We start from the raw sequence: 14,050 nt of genomic DNA, 5'->3' as shown, positions 1-14,050 counted from the left end.
AACGGAGGGAGGATGGGTAAGTTGAGAGAAACTGGAGGTAGGCTCAAAGCAGAAAGGAGCAGGGCCGACTTTAGCGTAAGTGAGTCCTCAGAGGGTATTGATAGGATAAGGGCCCTGAGAAACAGCCCACTTCTCTCCAGAGCTAAGAATAATACTTAGAGAAAGAGTTGCTTAAAGAGAGGGAAGCAAATGGAGAGAGAAGGAGTAAAAAGAGGAATGGGCAAGCAAAAGGTCAGAAGCAGGAACAATTAAAAAGCAAAATAAGCACAAAAAAAAAAACAAGTCTAGAATTGGCTCACATTTCAGCCCCAAGTGAATAGTGCAGTGCACATAACCCCCCCCCTTTTTTTTTTAAACATTAAAACAGTTGAGCTATAGGTGCAGTTTTTGAACAACACCATTTTGGCAATCTTGACTCTATATATAGTACTGTCTCACCTTGACTTTAGGTTAGAATTACGACTGGCCTGTTGAAAAGACTACTATTTATCCAAAATATGGCGGCATGCAGGATTTTTTTAAAAGTCTAGATTTGTTCATGTATAACACTTTTTTAGAGAACTTCTTTGGCTTCTGCTTTGTAAGATAACTGATTTTAAAATTTCTCATTTATGTTTTAAAAACATTATATGGAGATATACTGGAAGAGTTTCCCTCATTGGTATGTGTCTTTGTTGGCGATCATAGGGAATCCAGGAATTTTATTCTTATGTATTCTTCCTTTAAAGGAGTTTGTTCTAAAATGTTACTTGAGTAATCTTATCAGGCAGCATCTATTTGGAATACACTTCCTGAGACTATTAGATCCTACAAATCTTATTTTATGTTTAGAAGAAGTTTATTTTAAGGAAATTTGCTGCAATTTTTAGCGTTACTTTTTTAAAACTTAGTTTAACTTCTGTAAATCACTTTGGGATCTTTCTAAGGGAAGAAGTGGTATATGAAAATGACAGACTAGAAAAAAAAAGAAACCTTTAATTTCCTGCTGATATGTCTGACAGACTTTAACAGAAGGGCCCACAATGAACACAGCTTATACAGTAGGGTGAGTCCACTGAAAACAAGATAAAGAAAATTGACAAAAATTGCATTGATCACATGGGCTGTATTGCCCTTTTTGAAGATCTTGTAGCTCGGGTAACAAAGGTTGAACTAACACATCCCTAATATTGCAGCACTGGGTCCTGGTTGCAAAATAGGATGAAGTTGCAAAACATGCCTGAGTTGATAAATGATTTGGGCCACCTTAGGTGCTAAGGTGGAATAAACCACACTTACACATGATGGTTCATAGGTTCCTGGTAGGTATCCTGTAACAGCAAATTGCAGTTAGCAAACAAAGCTCTCAAGCATGTTTAACTACGTTGGCCAGATATTCTTGAGCTAGAAATCTAGCTTTTAAAATAGATGCCTGAATTTTGAAATGCTTCTTGGAACAACAAATTCCTCTTATTCTCAGGAATTAACTTATAGGTAAAGCATCATGTAATTTTTGAGTCTGATGACTATCCTACCTTAATTATTACGTTTAACAGGTTTACGGTAAACATAAGTATTCAATGTAAATGACATCTTAATCACCTGTTTATCCAAAAAAGAAATGATGTAACTATGATGATAATTTCTCTATCCCAGAGCTGTGCTTTAATACCATATGGAGGCACCAATGTGCTGAATAATACAATATATATATGTACTTCCGGACCTCAGAAGTAACTCGTTTCAGATGAGGTACTTTGCCCCGTGGCTCGCTTTAATCTTCTAAATTTCATTTATGCTTTAGTTATTATTTCAAAGTTATATTAAGAACTTATGTGCATAGCAGTGAATGAAACGCCACGGTAAAGTGGGAAGGACCAGCCCTGATGCAGCAAAGTGAAACATGGCCCGTGTTGGCCTGGGTCCTATGCAGATATAATAAAGCATAAATGAAAGTTAGAACAAAACAATTTGAGACCAATGAAGATTAAAATGAGCCATGGGGCAAAGTACATCATATGAAGAGTCTCTTCTGATGTCCGGAAGTACATATATATTCTGCTATTCAGCAAATTGGTGCCTCCATATGGTATTAAAGTAGAGCGCTGGGATAGAGAATTTAAGGTTCTGTTTACTAAGGTGTGCCAGCGTTTTTAGCGCGTTATAATGCTAGAGACATCCATAGGAATATATGGATGTCTCTAACAGTGCACGCTAAAAAACACTAGCATACCTAAAGTGCGGCTTAATAAACAGTTGCGCCTACAGTGTGGCTTAGTAAACAGGGCCCTTATTCTGTTAAAAAACCCTCACTCAACAGTAAGTTATGATCTATTTAATGCCTATGGTACTATCATAATATACAATGAATTATAAGTTAGGTAGCTCACAAATTCATATAACTCATCTACTGATGCTGCCCCAAATCATAAAAATATCATTGTCTCACCCATGTCTTACTGTGTTCATTGAAGTGAAAAATGGTTAGTAAAGAATAGACAATCACAGAACCTAGTAATACTCTGCCAGAGACAGAAATTCACCCAGAATAACAATTCTCTGGATTTGTGTGTTTAGGGAATGATACAGAACACCAAGGAAGTTTCGTTTCACACTGGTAGTATGCATGAAGAAATATTTGAAAGTGTAAATATATATTCATTACAATAATAATTAGTAAAATGGCAAACAAGCACACAAAATAAATACTGCTAGGGTTACACTGACAATCTGAATAAGAATTACACAAAAATTGATATCTGCATACATATATATTCTGTTACAGTACTAAAAATGATTCACCTGAGAAGAGAATGCTAAAAGGCAAATATTTTCAGCTAATAAACTATGCCCATGAGATCTAATTCAGCCTTTGGCAGACTAGAAATAATAACTAACTGTCCCCAAACTACCTGATTTCTCACCATCACAAGCCATTTGCTCAGCAGCAGGGTCTCTGGATGAAAGATAGAATTCTTTTCTTCAGCTCAAGCTGTGTCCACAGCAAACCAACCAGTGAGCATCTGGTTAGTGGAGAGATAAGTTACAGATCCAGCCAACACCTGTAGCTGGTCTCTCATACAAGGTTAGAAGCCGTAATTCTCAATTTAAACTTCTCTGTAATGTTCTATAGAGAGGCAGTTGTGGAGAGAGACAGACAGACAGACTACTATCAGCTGTGTATCCACTCTGGTGCTGCACCAAAATTAATCTCCTTTGTTCTTCACCAAATCTGGTACCAGATTCTGTCCACTGTCTCATGTGACTGTTATGGCCCAATCAGATCATGCATTCCTCCTTTCCAGCAGACAGAATGGAAGCCTGGAGAACACTGATGTCAATAGTTGATTCAGGCACACTCCCTGCAAGTGCCATCCCTGACCAAGGAGGCCCACAAGCCTTATCTCATACTTGTGTCAGTGTAAATCTGTCTAGTTACCAACTTCAGGCCTAAAGATGAAGTGCAGATGCTCTCTGGAATGCCAGTGTGTCCTTGAGCTGGCAAGCAGTGTAGAAATGTAGGAAACATTCAGGCAACCATGACATTATCTTAAAAAGATGGTTCCTGGCCAAGTCAGAGTTTGTTTAATAGGCCTCAGTTGCATAAAAGGTGATACACCAGTGACACCCCTTCAGCATACCATGCAAAAGAATATAAAAATAACTAGTAAAAAAGGCCTGTTTCTCAAAAAACTGAAACGGGTGCTAGCAAGGCTATCTTGTAATGCCCTCCCCTCCATGTCCAGCGATTCTTTCCTCCCCTTCCATCCCCTCCGTGTCTCGTGATTCTGACCTCCCCTCCATTTCCAGCGATCCTCCTCTGCCCTGCCGTCCCCTCTGTGTCCCGCGATTCTGGTCTCCCCTCCATGTCTAGTGATCCTCTGCCCTGCTGTCCCCGCGATTCTGGCCTCCCCTCCCATCCGTGTCCAGCAATTGTCCTGTGCCCTGCCCTCCCATCCCCTCCATGTCCCACGATTCTCCCCTCGCCTCCCATCCCCTCCGTGTCCTGCGATTCTCCCCTCGCCTCCCATCCCCTCCATGTCCAGCAATTCTCTCCTGTGCCCTGCCCTCATCTGTGTTCGGTGATTCTCCTCTGCCCTGCCCTCCCCTCACCTTGATTTCTTGCGATTCTGCCCTCCCCAGCGATTCTCCTCTGCCATGCCCTTCTCATTCAGCGTTCCCTGCAGGCAGGTTGGGCTCATGTCTCCTCTCATCCACCATTACGTTGCCTTCACTTACTTGCGTTCGTAACATCCTGACGTCAGCTCGCCTCTAGCATTCCCTTATCTCTCACTGTTCCGCCCTCCTCTGACTTCATTTCGTCTTTACGCGAGGGCGGGACAGTGAGAGGGAAGGAAACGCTGGAGGCGTGCTGATGTCAGGATGTTACGACCCCAGCCAGCCAGCCATAGAATGTTGAGATACAAATTATATAGTAGATTCCTCCAACTGATATACAAGTTAGTGATATTAGGCACCATTTCTGTACCTATCATGGTACCATGTGTCTGAAGAAAAAAAAAACTATCACTGCAGACCTATGATGTTATTTTAGTGCTTGTGGTGATATTTTGTGTATTTACCCTTTGGAGTCACTTGTGGACATTTTGTTTTTTTTTACTGATTGCCCCCTATTTGCAAAACATTACATTTCTTGTATTCGTGAAGTATTATTACTTTGAGAGGAGATTTCTCTTTTGTATTTAATTTGTGATTATAGTGCTTTGTTCATTTGGTTGGGGGGGAGCACAGAAAGTCAGCCACTGCATGACATTTAATCCTCTGGTCCAAGGATGGCATCAGATTGATATTTAACAGTTGTGCTGAAACCTGTTTGATGTGCTGGTGGGGTTGTTGGGAATGCCGTGGTTAAATAAATTTTATGAACACAAAGAGAGGGTCACCAAGTGGAGCCAAGCAGGCAAGAGCCCTTAAAAAGAAATTGACTTCACCTAAGTCAAACTGTTTTTATTTAATGGCTGAAAAAGTATTGACACTGGAAAAAAAAGTACAGCCTGAGTTTTTTCTGTTTTCACTGTGTAATACATATAACAAATGGGTTTTTTAAACCAGTATGCTAAAACAATATTTACTTGAGGAATTCTATGTAAATGCATTATGCTGAATTTGCACAGAATTCTCTCATGCAAAATTCTGCAATTACCTTGCTGAATTCTGTGCATCTGATTAGGCCCAGAGAGAGGAGTCTGTAACTGCAGATGCCAGCCTGCTCTTGTCCAGTGGAGGGTAGTCTTGCAGTCTCTTTTCCCACCCCTACACTTTGGCTTTATTGTACTCTAACCTCTAACCTGTCACAGGGGCAATCAACAGGTCTTACTCACTGGTGCAGCCTCTTCTGCCTGATTCCTTCTGAAATCAGAGGTGTCTGTGGCCAGCAGTTCTTGCAAGACTCTGGCTTTGCATGGTTCTGATTTCAGGAAGAAGAAGCAACAGGTAAGAAGCACTGTTGACCAATTCTTCTTGGCAACAGAGGGAGGGGCTGTGGAGGGGAATGTGGGTGTAGGACAGTGTGTCTCAACCCTCCGCTAGAGGTACATCTAGCCAGTTAGAATTACCACAATGAATATGCATGAGATAAATTTGCATGCATCACAGACCCATTGTATGCAAATCTGTTTCATACATCTTTATTATGGTAATCTTGAAAAATTGCCTGGCTAGGTGTGCCTCCAGGAGAGGGTTCAGAAGCAATGTGGTGGGGGGGGGGGGGGGGGGGGGGCGAAGCAAGGAAAAGTGATGATGCCAGGGGGTAGAAAGAAAGGGAAAGGAACTAATGATGCAAAGTGAGTGAGGTAGGGGAAGAGGAAAGGTGATAATATGCGATGACATAGTGAACCCAGTGCTGTGTGTGTCATGAAATAAAGGTTGGAGACTACTGAAGAAGAGAATAGTTCAGGAGGGCAGGATCTGGAAGGAGAGTCAGGTGAGCAGAGTGTCAAGCCTTGAGGGGCTCAGAGAAAAAGCTTGATCTGCTGTAATAAGAAGGGTTTGGGAAGACTAAGAGAACTGAGGAAGGAGGGGGTTTGAGCCTGGGGGATGGACCAGAGGCAGCTGGGGTGTCAGGCCTAGATGAGGTGAAGTGGGGAGATAGCCTAGAGACTAACGAGGGAGTGAACCTGAAAAGAGGGAGACATATCAAGCCTGGAGAGGGTTTCAAGCCTAAAGGCCAGGGAGAATCCAGCCTGGAGATGGTCCCAAGATTTATGATGGGGGATTTTTGCACAAAATATTAAATAATGCTTTATTGTGTTATAGATTAATATTCAAAGTCATGGAAAGTTATTTATATCGTGTTATTTGAACAGATAAAGGCAGGAACATTTTGTTGCACAGAATCTCACCAGGGGTAGATATTATAGAGAAGTCAGTGGTTACTGCCAATCTGTACAACCCATTTTTGCACCAGAGAATATGGGTGGAACCGTCAAACAGCTGCTTATTTGTGAACTGTAATATCAAATGAACAGAAGTGTCTGCCTTACTATAATACTGATTTTAGTACATGGCACCTGCCACTACCTAGTAATATGATATTCTATTTTTGCTGATATTTTACAGTTGTTAAAGATGAAGAAGATAAAGCGAAAGGAATTAGAGAGTTACCTTCAACAGGTTGATGGTTTTGAAAATCCAAAATTAGTTCTGGAGCAGTATCCAACAAGGCCCCATATTGCAGGTAAAGTTGGGTTTATTTTCTGGGGAAAGTTTGTTGGAGTTTGCATTCTTCGCTGTGAGCTGGTTTCACAGACTTGCTAGAGCAGGTAATTCCTGTGCTGTGCAGTTGAGTGATTTCCTTGACTCTGCTGCCCAAATCTAGACACCATTACAAATGATGCAGGCTAACTCCATTATGGACTAGCAGAGTTGGGGGCGGTAAAATATTTGTATCCATAGAATCATATGGCGAGAAGTGCTGATTCGGGTACCATTATAAGAAAAACACAAACATACACCTGATCCTTCAATTGTAGGTTAATTGAATATAGAAATAAAAAGTGTTAAAGGCAAGGGATTGTACAACAGCAATGCTTTCTTGTTATGCTTTGATTCTGGAAGGAATTACTTTTATATAGGAGCCAGTGATACTATCCTAAGAACCATGGATTTGAGAGGAAATATTTACATGAGCTTGGAAGCATAGATCAGACTTTGCAAACCAACCAGCAGAGAGACCCATTGACCATTCAGCTACTTTCCATTTGTTTCGTGAAAAAGAAAAAAACTGAGCATGTTAAAATCACAATTTATGCCAAAAGGCAGTTTAGCATTAAGGACCTGTCATGGAGTTTCTCCTAATCTCTGCATATGAGAAAAATTCTTAGTGACTCTGATGTCTCACTAATATCATCAGTGCAGAGTTGAAGAAGTGAAATTGACATTTTAAAAACATTTAAACGTAATTCTTTTTTAATGTATTCAGTGCATTTGTTCATGTTGCTTAGCTTTTTTATGCTGTGGTAGCTGTGACTTTTTTAGCCATGTTAGTCCACTTTTAAAGGTAATCAATAGAAATAGAACAAAATAAAACATGGAAAATAAACTAAGACAATACCTTTTTTATTGGACATAACTTAATACATTTTTTGATTAGCTTTCGAAGGTGGCCCTTCTTCGTCAGATCGGAAATAAGCAAATGTTGATAGATGACATTTTATATATAAGTGAAACATCAAAGCATTTCAGTGACAGTCTAACAGGATGAGGGTTGGTTAGGTGAGAGACAGGGAGATATGCATGGAGATAAGAGGGTGACAAAGCAGTGCACTACTGGAATTCTTGTCTATCAATATTGCATTTTTCAGTTATGGAGTAAATCATTTGGAATTCTTTGCCAGAAGGCTTTAGGTTAGAGACTTAATATATTTGTATTTAGGAAGGAAGTGAAGGCTTGTTGTGTGTATGTTGGGGGGGGGGGGGGGGGGGTTCAGCTTGCTTTTAGTTGATTTTGTATTGTTATTGATGTATTTACTCTTGTTTTATTTTGATCGGATTGTTTTGTTTTAATATTATTTACTTTCCCCAAAAGAGAAGATGAGCAGACTAAATAAATAAAACACTGGTACACAGCTTTTCAAAGAGAGAGACTGTATAGTAAAGCATAAATTAACACAGTAATTATTGCTTATTCACTGCAAGCCACAACTTAGATTCATTTCCTACCTCCTGTGTTACTTTTTGTTCTTTTTTTTTTTTTATATAGCATGTATGCTTTATACAATTCATACAACATATGACGATATTGAAGATAAAGTGATTGCAGATTTTGGCTGTGGTTGTGGTGTTCTCAGTATTGGAGCTGCTATGTTAGGTGCTGGGTAAGTGCAGAGCATGAATGTCATGTTTTGTCTATTTGCTATCTGGGAACAAACTAGAAGATACAGAATTTAGCAGTGCTTGCTAAGAGCTGTGCTATGCATCTACTGAGAAATAACATTGCCAGTCTTTTCTGTGGAATATGGTAATGACTGCAAGAAAAAATGAAATGATCTGTTGAGTTTTAAGAACATTCGATTAACAGGACTTTTTCAACATGTGCACCTATTCTGACTCCATGTGCAATTTTTCCTTAGTCATTCTTATCTTCTGTCTAAACTCTTGTTGTTATTCTTATGTATTTGTCCCACCTCCACTTACCCCTATGCTGTCTATTCAGATATTTAATATGTGTTGTGTTAATATTGTGAGTAGCGTGCTATGATAGTGTGTACTGTTATTTGAATATTTTACTAACAGTTGATTAGGGGTCCTTTTACTAAGCTGCAGTGACAAATGGTCTCAGCATGTCCTCATGTGAGTCATTCCCTTGTGCTAAGGCCGTTTTTATTGTGGCCATGAAACCCTTGATTTTTTATTTTATTTCATTAATGGCCATAATGGCCATGGCTAACCCGCAGCCATTTTTATGTTCCAAATCATTTTTAAGTTTAAAGATTTTTGTTAAGTTTAAAGAATATAACAAAGGAAACATATACAGAACAGGTTTCAAATTATATCAAATTAGTACCACCCCCCCCCCCCCACCTGAATCCTCCCCTCTCCAAAACCCAAAATTACAGCACAGTGGTTCATAACTAACGGAGAGTTTTGGCTCTTATAGCCCCGTGATACTAGTCCTCCCCTAGCTACCCTTGATATAAGATCAATTCTTTAGAACAATGGTATCGCAGATGACACTCATCTAGACAGCTTTATAGCAAATTTATGTTTCAAATCATTTTTATTAAACCACAAATGAAAAACATTTGACATCTAATAAGAAACAGTAATTGTAACTATACAAAAAAATATCCCAACCACAACCTTCCATCCCTTCTCCCCCCACTTAACGTCCAACTCAAAGCCAAAACAATCCTGACGATCAAATGTTCAGCAGCCGACTTCTTGCCACTGTAGACATGCTTGCCCAAAATGAGACACACAAAAAGTGGGAAGTGGACCAATGACTCCAGAGACTGGGACAACTGAGTCGAACAAGTCAAACTTTATTACAGACTCGACACAGATCTGTGTTTCGGCCACAGGCGTGCCTCAGGAGTCCTTATAGTCTGAGCTCTGGTGTGGAGTCCTTGTGTAAAAGGGGGTCTGAAATCATGTCTGCTCTGCAAGTCGTATTTCTCTGTTTGAAGCTTGTCAGCTAACACAGTGTCATGTCCCCTGCCTCAACGCAAGCGGCGTCCTCGGGCTGCACTGGGTCCCGTCGACACGCACACTTGACTGGCACAGCCCTGAGCCATGTGTGTGTAGTTCTTCTCTGGCTGCAGGCTCCTTGATTGCTTTGCATCCATGCACCTGACTCTGCTCTCTCTCTCTCTCTCTGCCTGGCTTCCAGGCTCCTTGATTGCTTTGCTTCCACCCACCTGGGTCTGCTCTTCCTCTGCCTGGCTTCCCTTGCTTCTCTCCTATTCGTCTTCTGCTTCCTCCTTCCCCTGCTCTTGTCCTACGGCTGTGCCCCTTCTCCCTGCTGATGTCTGACGCCAGCACTTTATCAGCTGAGCTCTCCCTAGATTCCTTGCTTCGGCTTCTACTTTGGTAGGTGTTTCTTGCTCAGTAGTGTGCTTCTCCTCTACTTTGTTCTTCGTTGCTGACTTAGCCTGTACCTGGATTACTCTCGTGTTGTCACGATTGTGGTCGTGACCCCTCTCAGACTCACCTTATTTCCAGCAGTCAGCTTCTGAGCTGGCTTCTGTCTGTTCTTCCTGAGTTAGTTCTGTCTCTGTCTCTGTGTGCTGGCTGCTTCCAGCATGGCTCTGATTACTCCACTATACTGCACCTGTGTGTGTTAAGCCTCTCTGTGCTTCAGTATGCTTTCTGCCTTTGTCTTGGTTTGTGTTCCTCTTGCCCTCTGGTGGCCAGAACCGGTGGCTGCCATAGACTTTCCAGACTTTCTTTCTGGTCCAGTCCAGATATTCCAGCCCTCCAGACTTGGTTTGAAGTTTGGCAGCTAGCCTCACCCGTAGCTGCCTCATGATTCCTGCAGCTGAGTTTCAGCTGCTGATGGGTTTACTACCACCTGGAACCTTCTGAGTTTGCCTTTGCATCGCCTAAGGTCCCTGGTATGCTGGTCTCCTCTGTGCACTTCTGCCTAGTCCAGTTTATTGTCTGAAAGTCTTGCCTGTTTCTAGTCTAGTCTTTGTGTAGTTTATCTTGTACTGTATTGCTTGTTTCCCAGTCTTGTTTCTTGTTTGCATTTCTTTGTCTAAGTTCTTGGTGGTCTGTGTTTCTTGTTTAGTGGCTGCCTGGCAGCTTTCAGTTCTGTCTCTTACCTGTCTTTGTTTCCTTTCTTAGTGGCTGCTTTGCAGCTTTTTGTCCTTGCTCTCAAGCCTGTCCATTTCCTGCCTAGTGTTGTATTGTCTGTCTGTGAGTCCTAGCCCAGTAGTCTGTCATGCTTTCCATGTATTTTCCTTTGCCCTCTGACCCTCAGTCCCTTTTCAGCCTAGTTGCTATCCAGTTCCTGCCCTGTCCGGTAAGTCCTGCCGGCCGCCTGCACTCAGGGGCTCCTGAGGAATGGTGGTCAAGTGCAGGTGAAGTCTAGCTGTTCCTGTCGGAGTTCTGCCTTGTCTCTGGTGTGGGGTGGTTTTGCCTGCCACTGCTGCTCCACGGCAGTGGCCCAAGGGCTCACAAACCTAGTTTCTGCCTTGAAAGCCTGACATGTATCTGCTGCCTGCCTACTGACTCTGCTTGTACCTGGATTACTCTTGTGTCTGCTGCCTGCCTCCTGACCTTGCCTGTACCTGGATTACTCTCTTGGTCTGCTGCCTGCCTCCTGACTCTGCCTGTACCTGGATCACTCTCTTGCATGCTGCCTGTCTGGCCATCACGTTCATCACCCCGCTTCCTGCTCCATCTTGTAAGCCCTGCAGGCCGCCCGCACCTAGAGGCTCAACCTCTGGGGAACGGCGGTCAGCACAGGTGAAACCAGGGGTTGTCCGGCTGCCAAGCAGAACCTGGACCAAGTACTGGGCTTGGCAGCACTCTACTTAGTACAAGAACTCACAAGTCTGACACATAGATCTTAGGTCTGATTTCTCCAAAAGTTTATTATTAGAAACGCATGGAAGTTCACTTTGTTTCTGCTTCTGGAGTGACTAATATTGCGCATGCTACTTGCAAGCGTCTTCAGGAAAAATGTATTTTGGAGAAATCAGACCTATGATCTGGGTAAGCTGACAAGCTTCAAACAGAGAAATACGACTTGCAGAGCAGACATGATTTCAGACCCCCTTTTACACAAGGACTCCACACCAGAGCTCAGACTGTAAGGACTCCTGAGGCAGGCCTGTGGCCAAAACACAGATATGTGTCGAGTCTGTAATAAATTTTGACTTGTTCGACCCAGTTGTCCTAGTCTCTGGAGTCATTGGTCCACTTCTCACTTTTTCTTTGTGTATTTACTTCTGTGGGATTTGTTGTTCATCCACCTAGGTGGATCTCCTATCCCTATTTTTGCCCAAAATGGGAACCATCTGCATTGAAACTGTAGGCCAGTAGCTGAGGAAATGTCTCTAACTCCCTGCCACTCCTTTCTCATTAGCGAATTTAAAATTAGACTTCATCCTTGGCAACTTAGAGACTACATTTATGAATCCCATACCATCAAGAAATACTTGTTTTTCATTTGAAAGAGTTGGCAGCATCCTTTGCCTCTAACATAATCGGTGCATGAAACTGGTTCCTCCACTGCCAATAATTTGGAGGGTCTGGAGAAGTCCGACACTGCAGAATACACTTCCTTGCAAGAAGACACATTTTTCTGAAAAATAGTCTCTCCTTTTGGTTTCCCATGAAAGGCTCCAGGATGTCCAATAACAATTGCACAATGGAATCTACAATCGTACATCTGAGGAAGCTATATAGGACTAGATTATATATATAGCACCTGAAAAATTGTCGGCAAAAATATTGCCGCCTAGGTGTATTCTGTAAACCATGCTTCCATATCATCATGCTGATCAATCCATAGACTGGTGGGTTGTGTCCATCTACCAGCAGGTGGAGATAGAGAGCAATCCTTTTGCCTCCCTATATGTGGTCATGTGCTGCCGGAAACTCCTCAGTATGTTCTCTATCTCAGCAGGTGGTGGTCACACACAGCAGCAGCTCTGGCTAGGTCTCCAAGCCTAATTCTTAGGTTTTGTTGAGTACCTTGGGTTGAGGGCGCTTCTTGAGCAAGTGCAAACCTGGTGGTGCCAGGTCCCTCCTTTTCTCCCCCCTCCCGCTGGCTCCGTTAAAAAAAAAAAAAAAATATTTTGGACGTCCTTTAAGGGCGTTTATTTCAACGTTTATATCAGCGTTTATTGCAGCTACTCACTGGGACACCAGTTCGTTACAGCTCGGAGCGAGAAGCAGGTAATTTTTACCTTTTGTAGCGGGCAGGGGGTTCCCCGATCGGTCTCCACGTGGCTTAATGGCGTCGGAGGGTGCGAAGAATCGCTCCCCGGACCGCGTGTGCGCGTCTAGTGGGGAGGCAGGAGTTTCTATTCGCATGGTGCCTTCTTTCCTGCCCAAGATTGTTTCTCGTTTCCATGTGAATCAGCAGCTCTGTCTACCCTCCTTTCATAGGGAGGACTACCCAGAGGAGTACTCTGCTCTCAAATATCTAGATGTGAGACGAGTCATCATCAGATACTTGGAAGTGACCAATGATTTCCAGAAGTCAGATCATCTGTTTGTGCTGTTCGCAGGTCCTTGTAAGGGTCTGCAGGCATCCAAGCCTACAGTGGCACAATGGGTCAAGGAAACCATTGCAGCGACTTATGTGGCCGCGGGGAAGGTGCCGCCTATCCAGCTGAAGGCTCACTCCACTAGAGCACAGGCGGCCTCGATGGCAGAGGCCGGGTCCGTCTCCTTGGAAGAGATTTGTAAGGCGGCAACTTGGGCATCGGCGCTTACCTTCTTCAGTCATTACCGCTTGACTGTAGTTGCTTGGGCGGAGGCCCGGTTTGGAGCTTCAGTGATGCGGTCAGGGATTTCTATGTCCCACCCTGGGTGAGTACTGCTTCAGTTCATCTCACCAGTCTATGGATTGATCAGCATGATGATATGGAAGGTAAAATTATGTATCATACCTGATAATTTTCTTTCCATTAATCATAGCTGATCAATCCATAGCCCCTCCCAGATATCTGTACTGTTTATATTCTGGTTGCATTTCAGGTTCAAGTTTAGTCTTCAGTTCCTGTTCAGGAGGTCTTCGTGTTCAAGTTTTTTTCGATTGAATTCTTCTGGAGTTGAGACGATTTTGTGTTACAGTGAGCTGCTGCATTCCTCTCCCCTCCGTTTTACGGGGCTGGATTGAGACCTAAATTCTTTCCCGGCGCTCCCTCCCACTTCGTGTGGCAGTAGGGCAGCCTTATATCCCTCCCGCTTCGGCTGTGTTAGGGTCAGCCAGCTTCCTCCGGCAGTTGCGGTCGCAGGATAAGCCAGATCCCCCCAGCATCGGCGGGTGTGGTGTCCCTCCCCCGCTCCGCGGGATGAGCTGGACGGATTCCCCTCCCCCACTTGTGTGGGGATGAGCTGGTTGACTCCCCTCCCCAGTTTCGGCGGTGGTGAG

The 14,050-nt window shown here is 43.1% G+C and overlaps 1 protein-coding gene across 1 annotated transcript in view; it reads left to right on the top strand.

The window, feature by feature from the left end:
* Positions 1-14,050, top strand: part of METTL5 (methyltransferase like 5) — a 39,031-nt gene that overhangs the window by 815 nt on the left and 24,166 nt on the right. The window contains 2 exon segments of the mRNA XM_030208917.1: positions 6,559-6,676; positions 8,201-8,315. Coding sequence (XP_030064777.1) covers positions 6,568-6,676; positions 8,201-8,315 — 224 coding nt within the window. The 5' untranslated portion in view covers positions 6,559-6,567.

This window comes from Microcaecilia unicolor, chromosome 7 (assembly GCF_901765095.1).
Source record: "Microcaecilia unicolor chromosome 7, aMicUni1.1, whole genome shotgun sequence".
NCBI lineage: Eukaryota > Metazoa > Chordata > Amphibia > Gymnophiona > Siphonopidae > Microcaecilia > Microcaecilia unicolor.
This window is presented reverse-complemented; position numbering and strand designations above follow the sequence as displayed.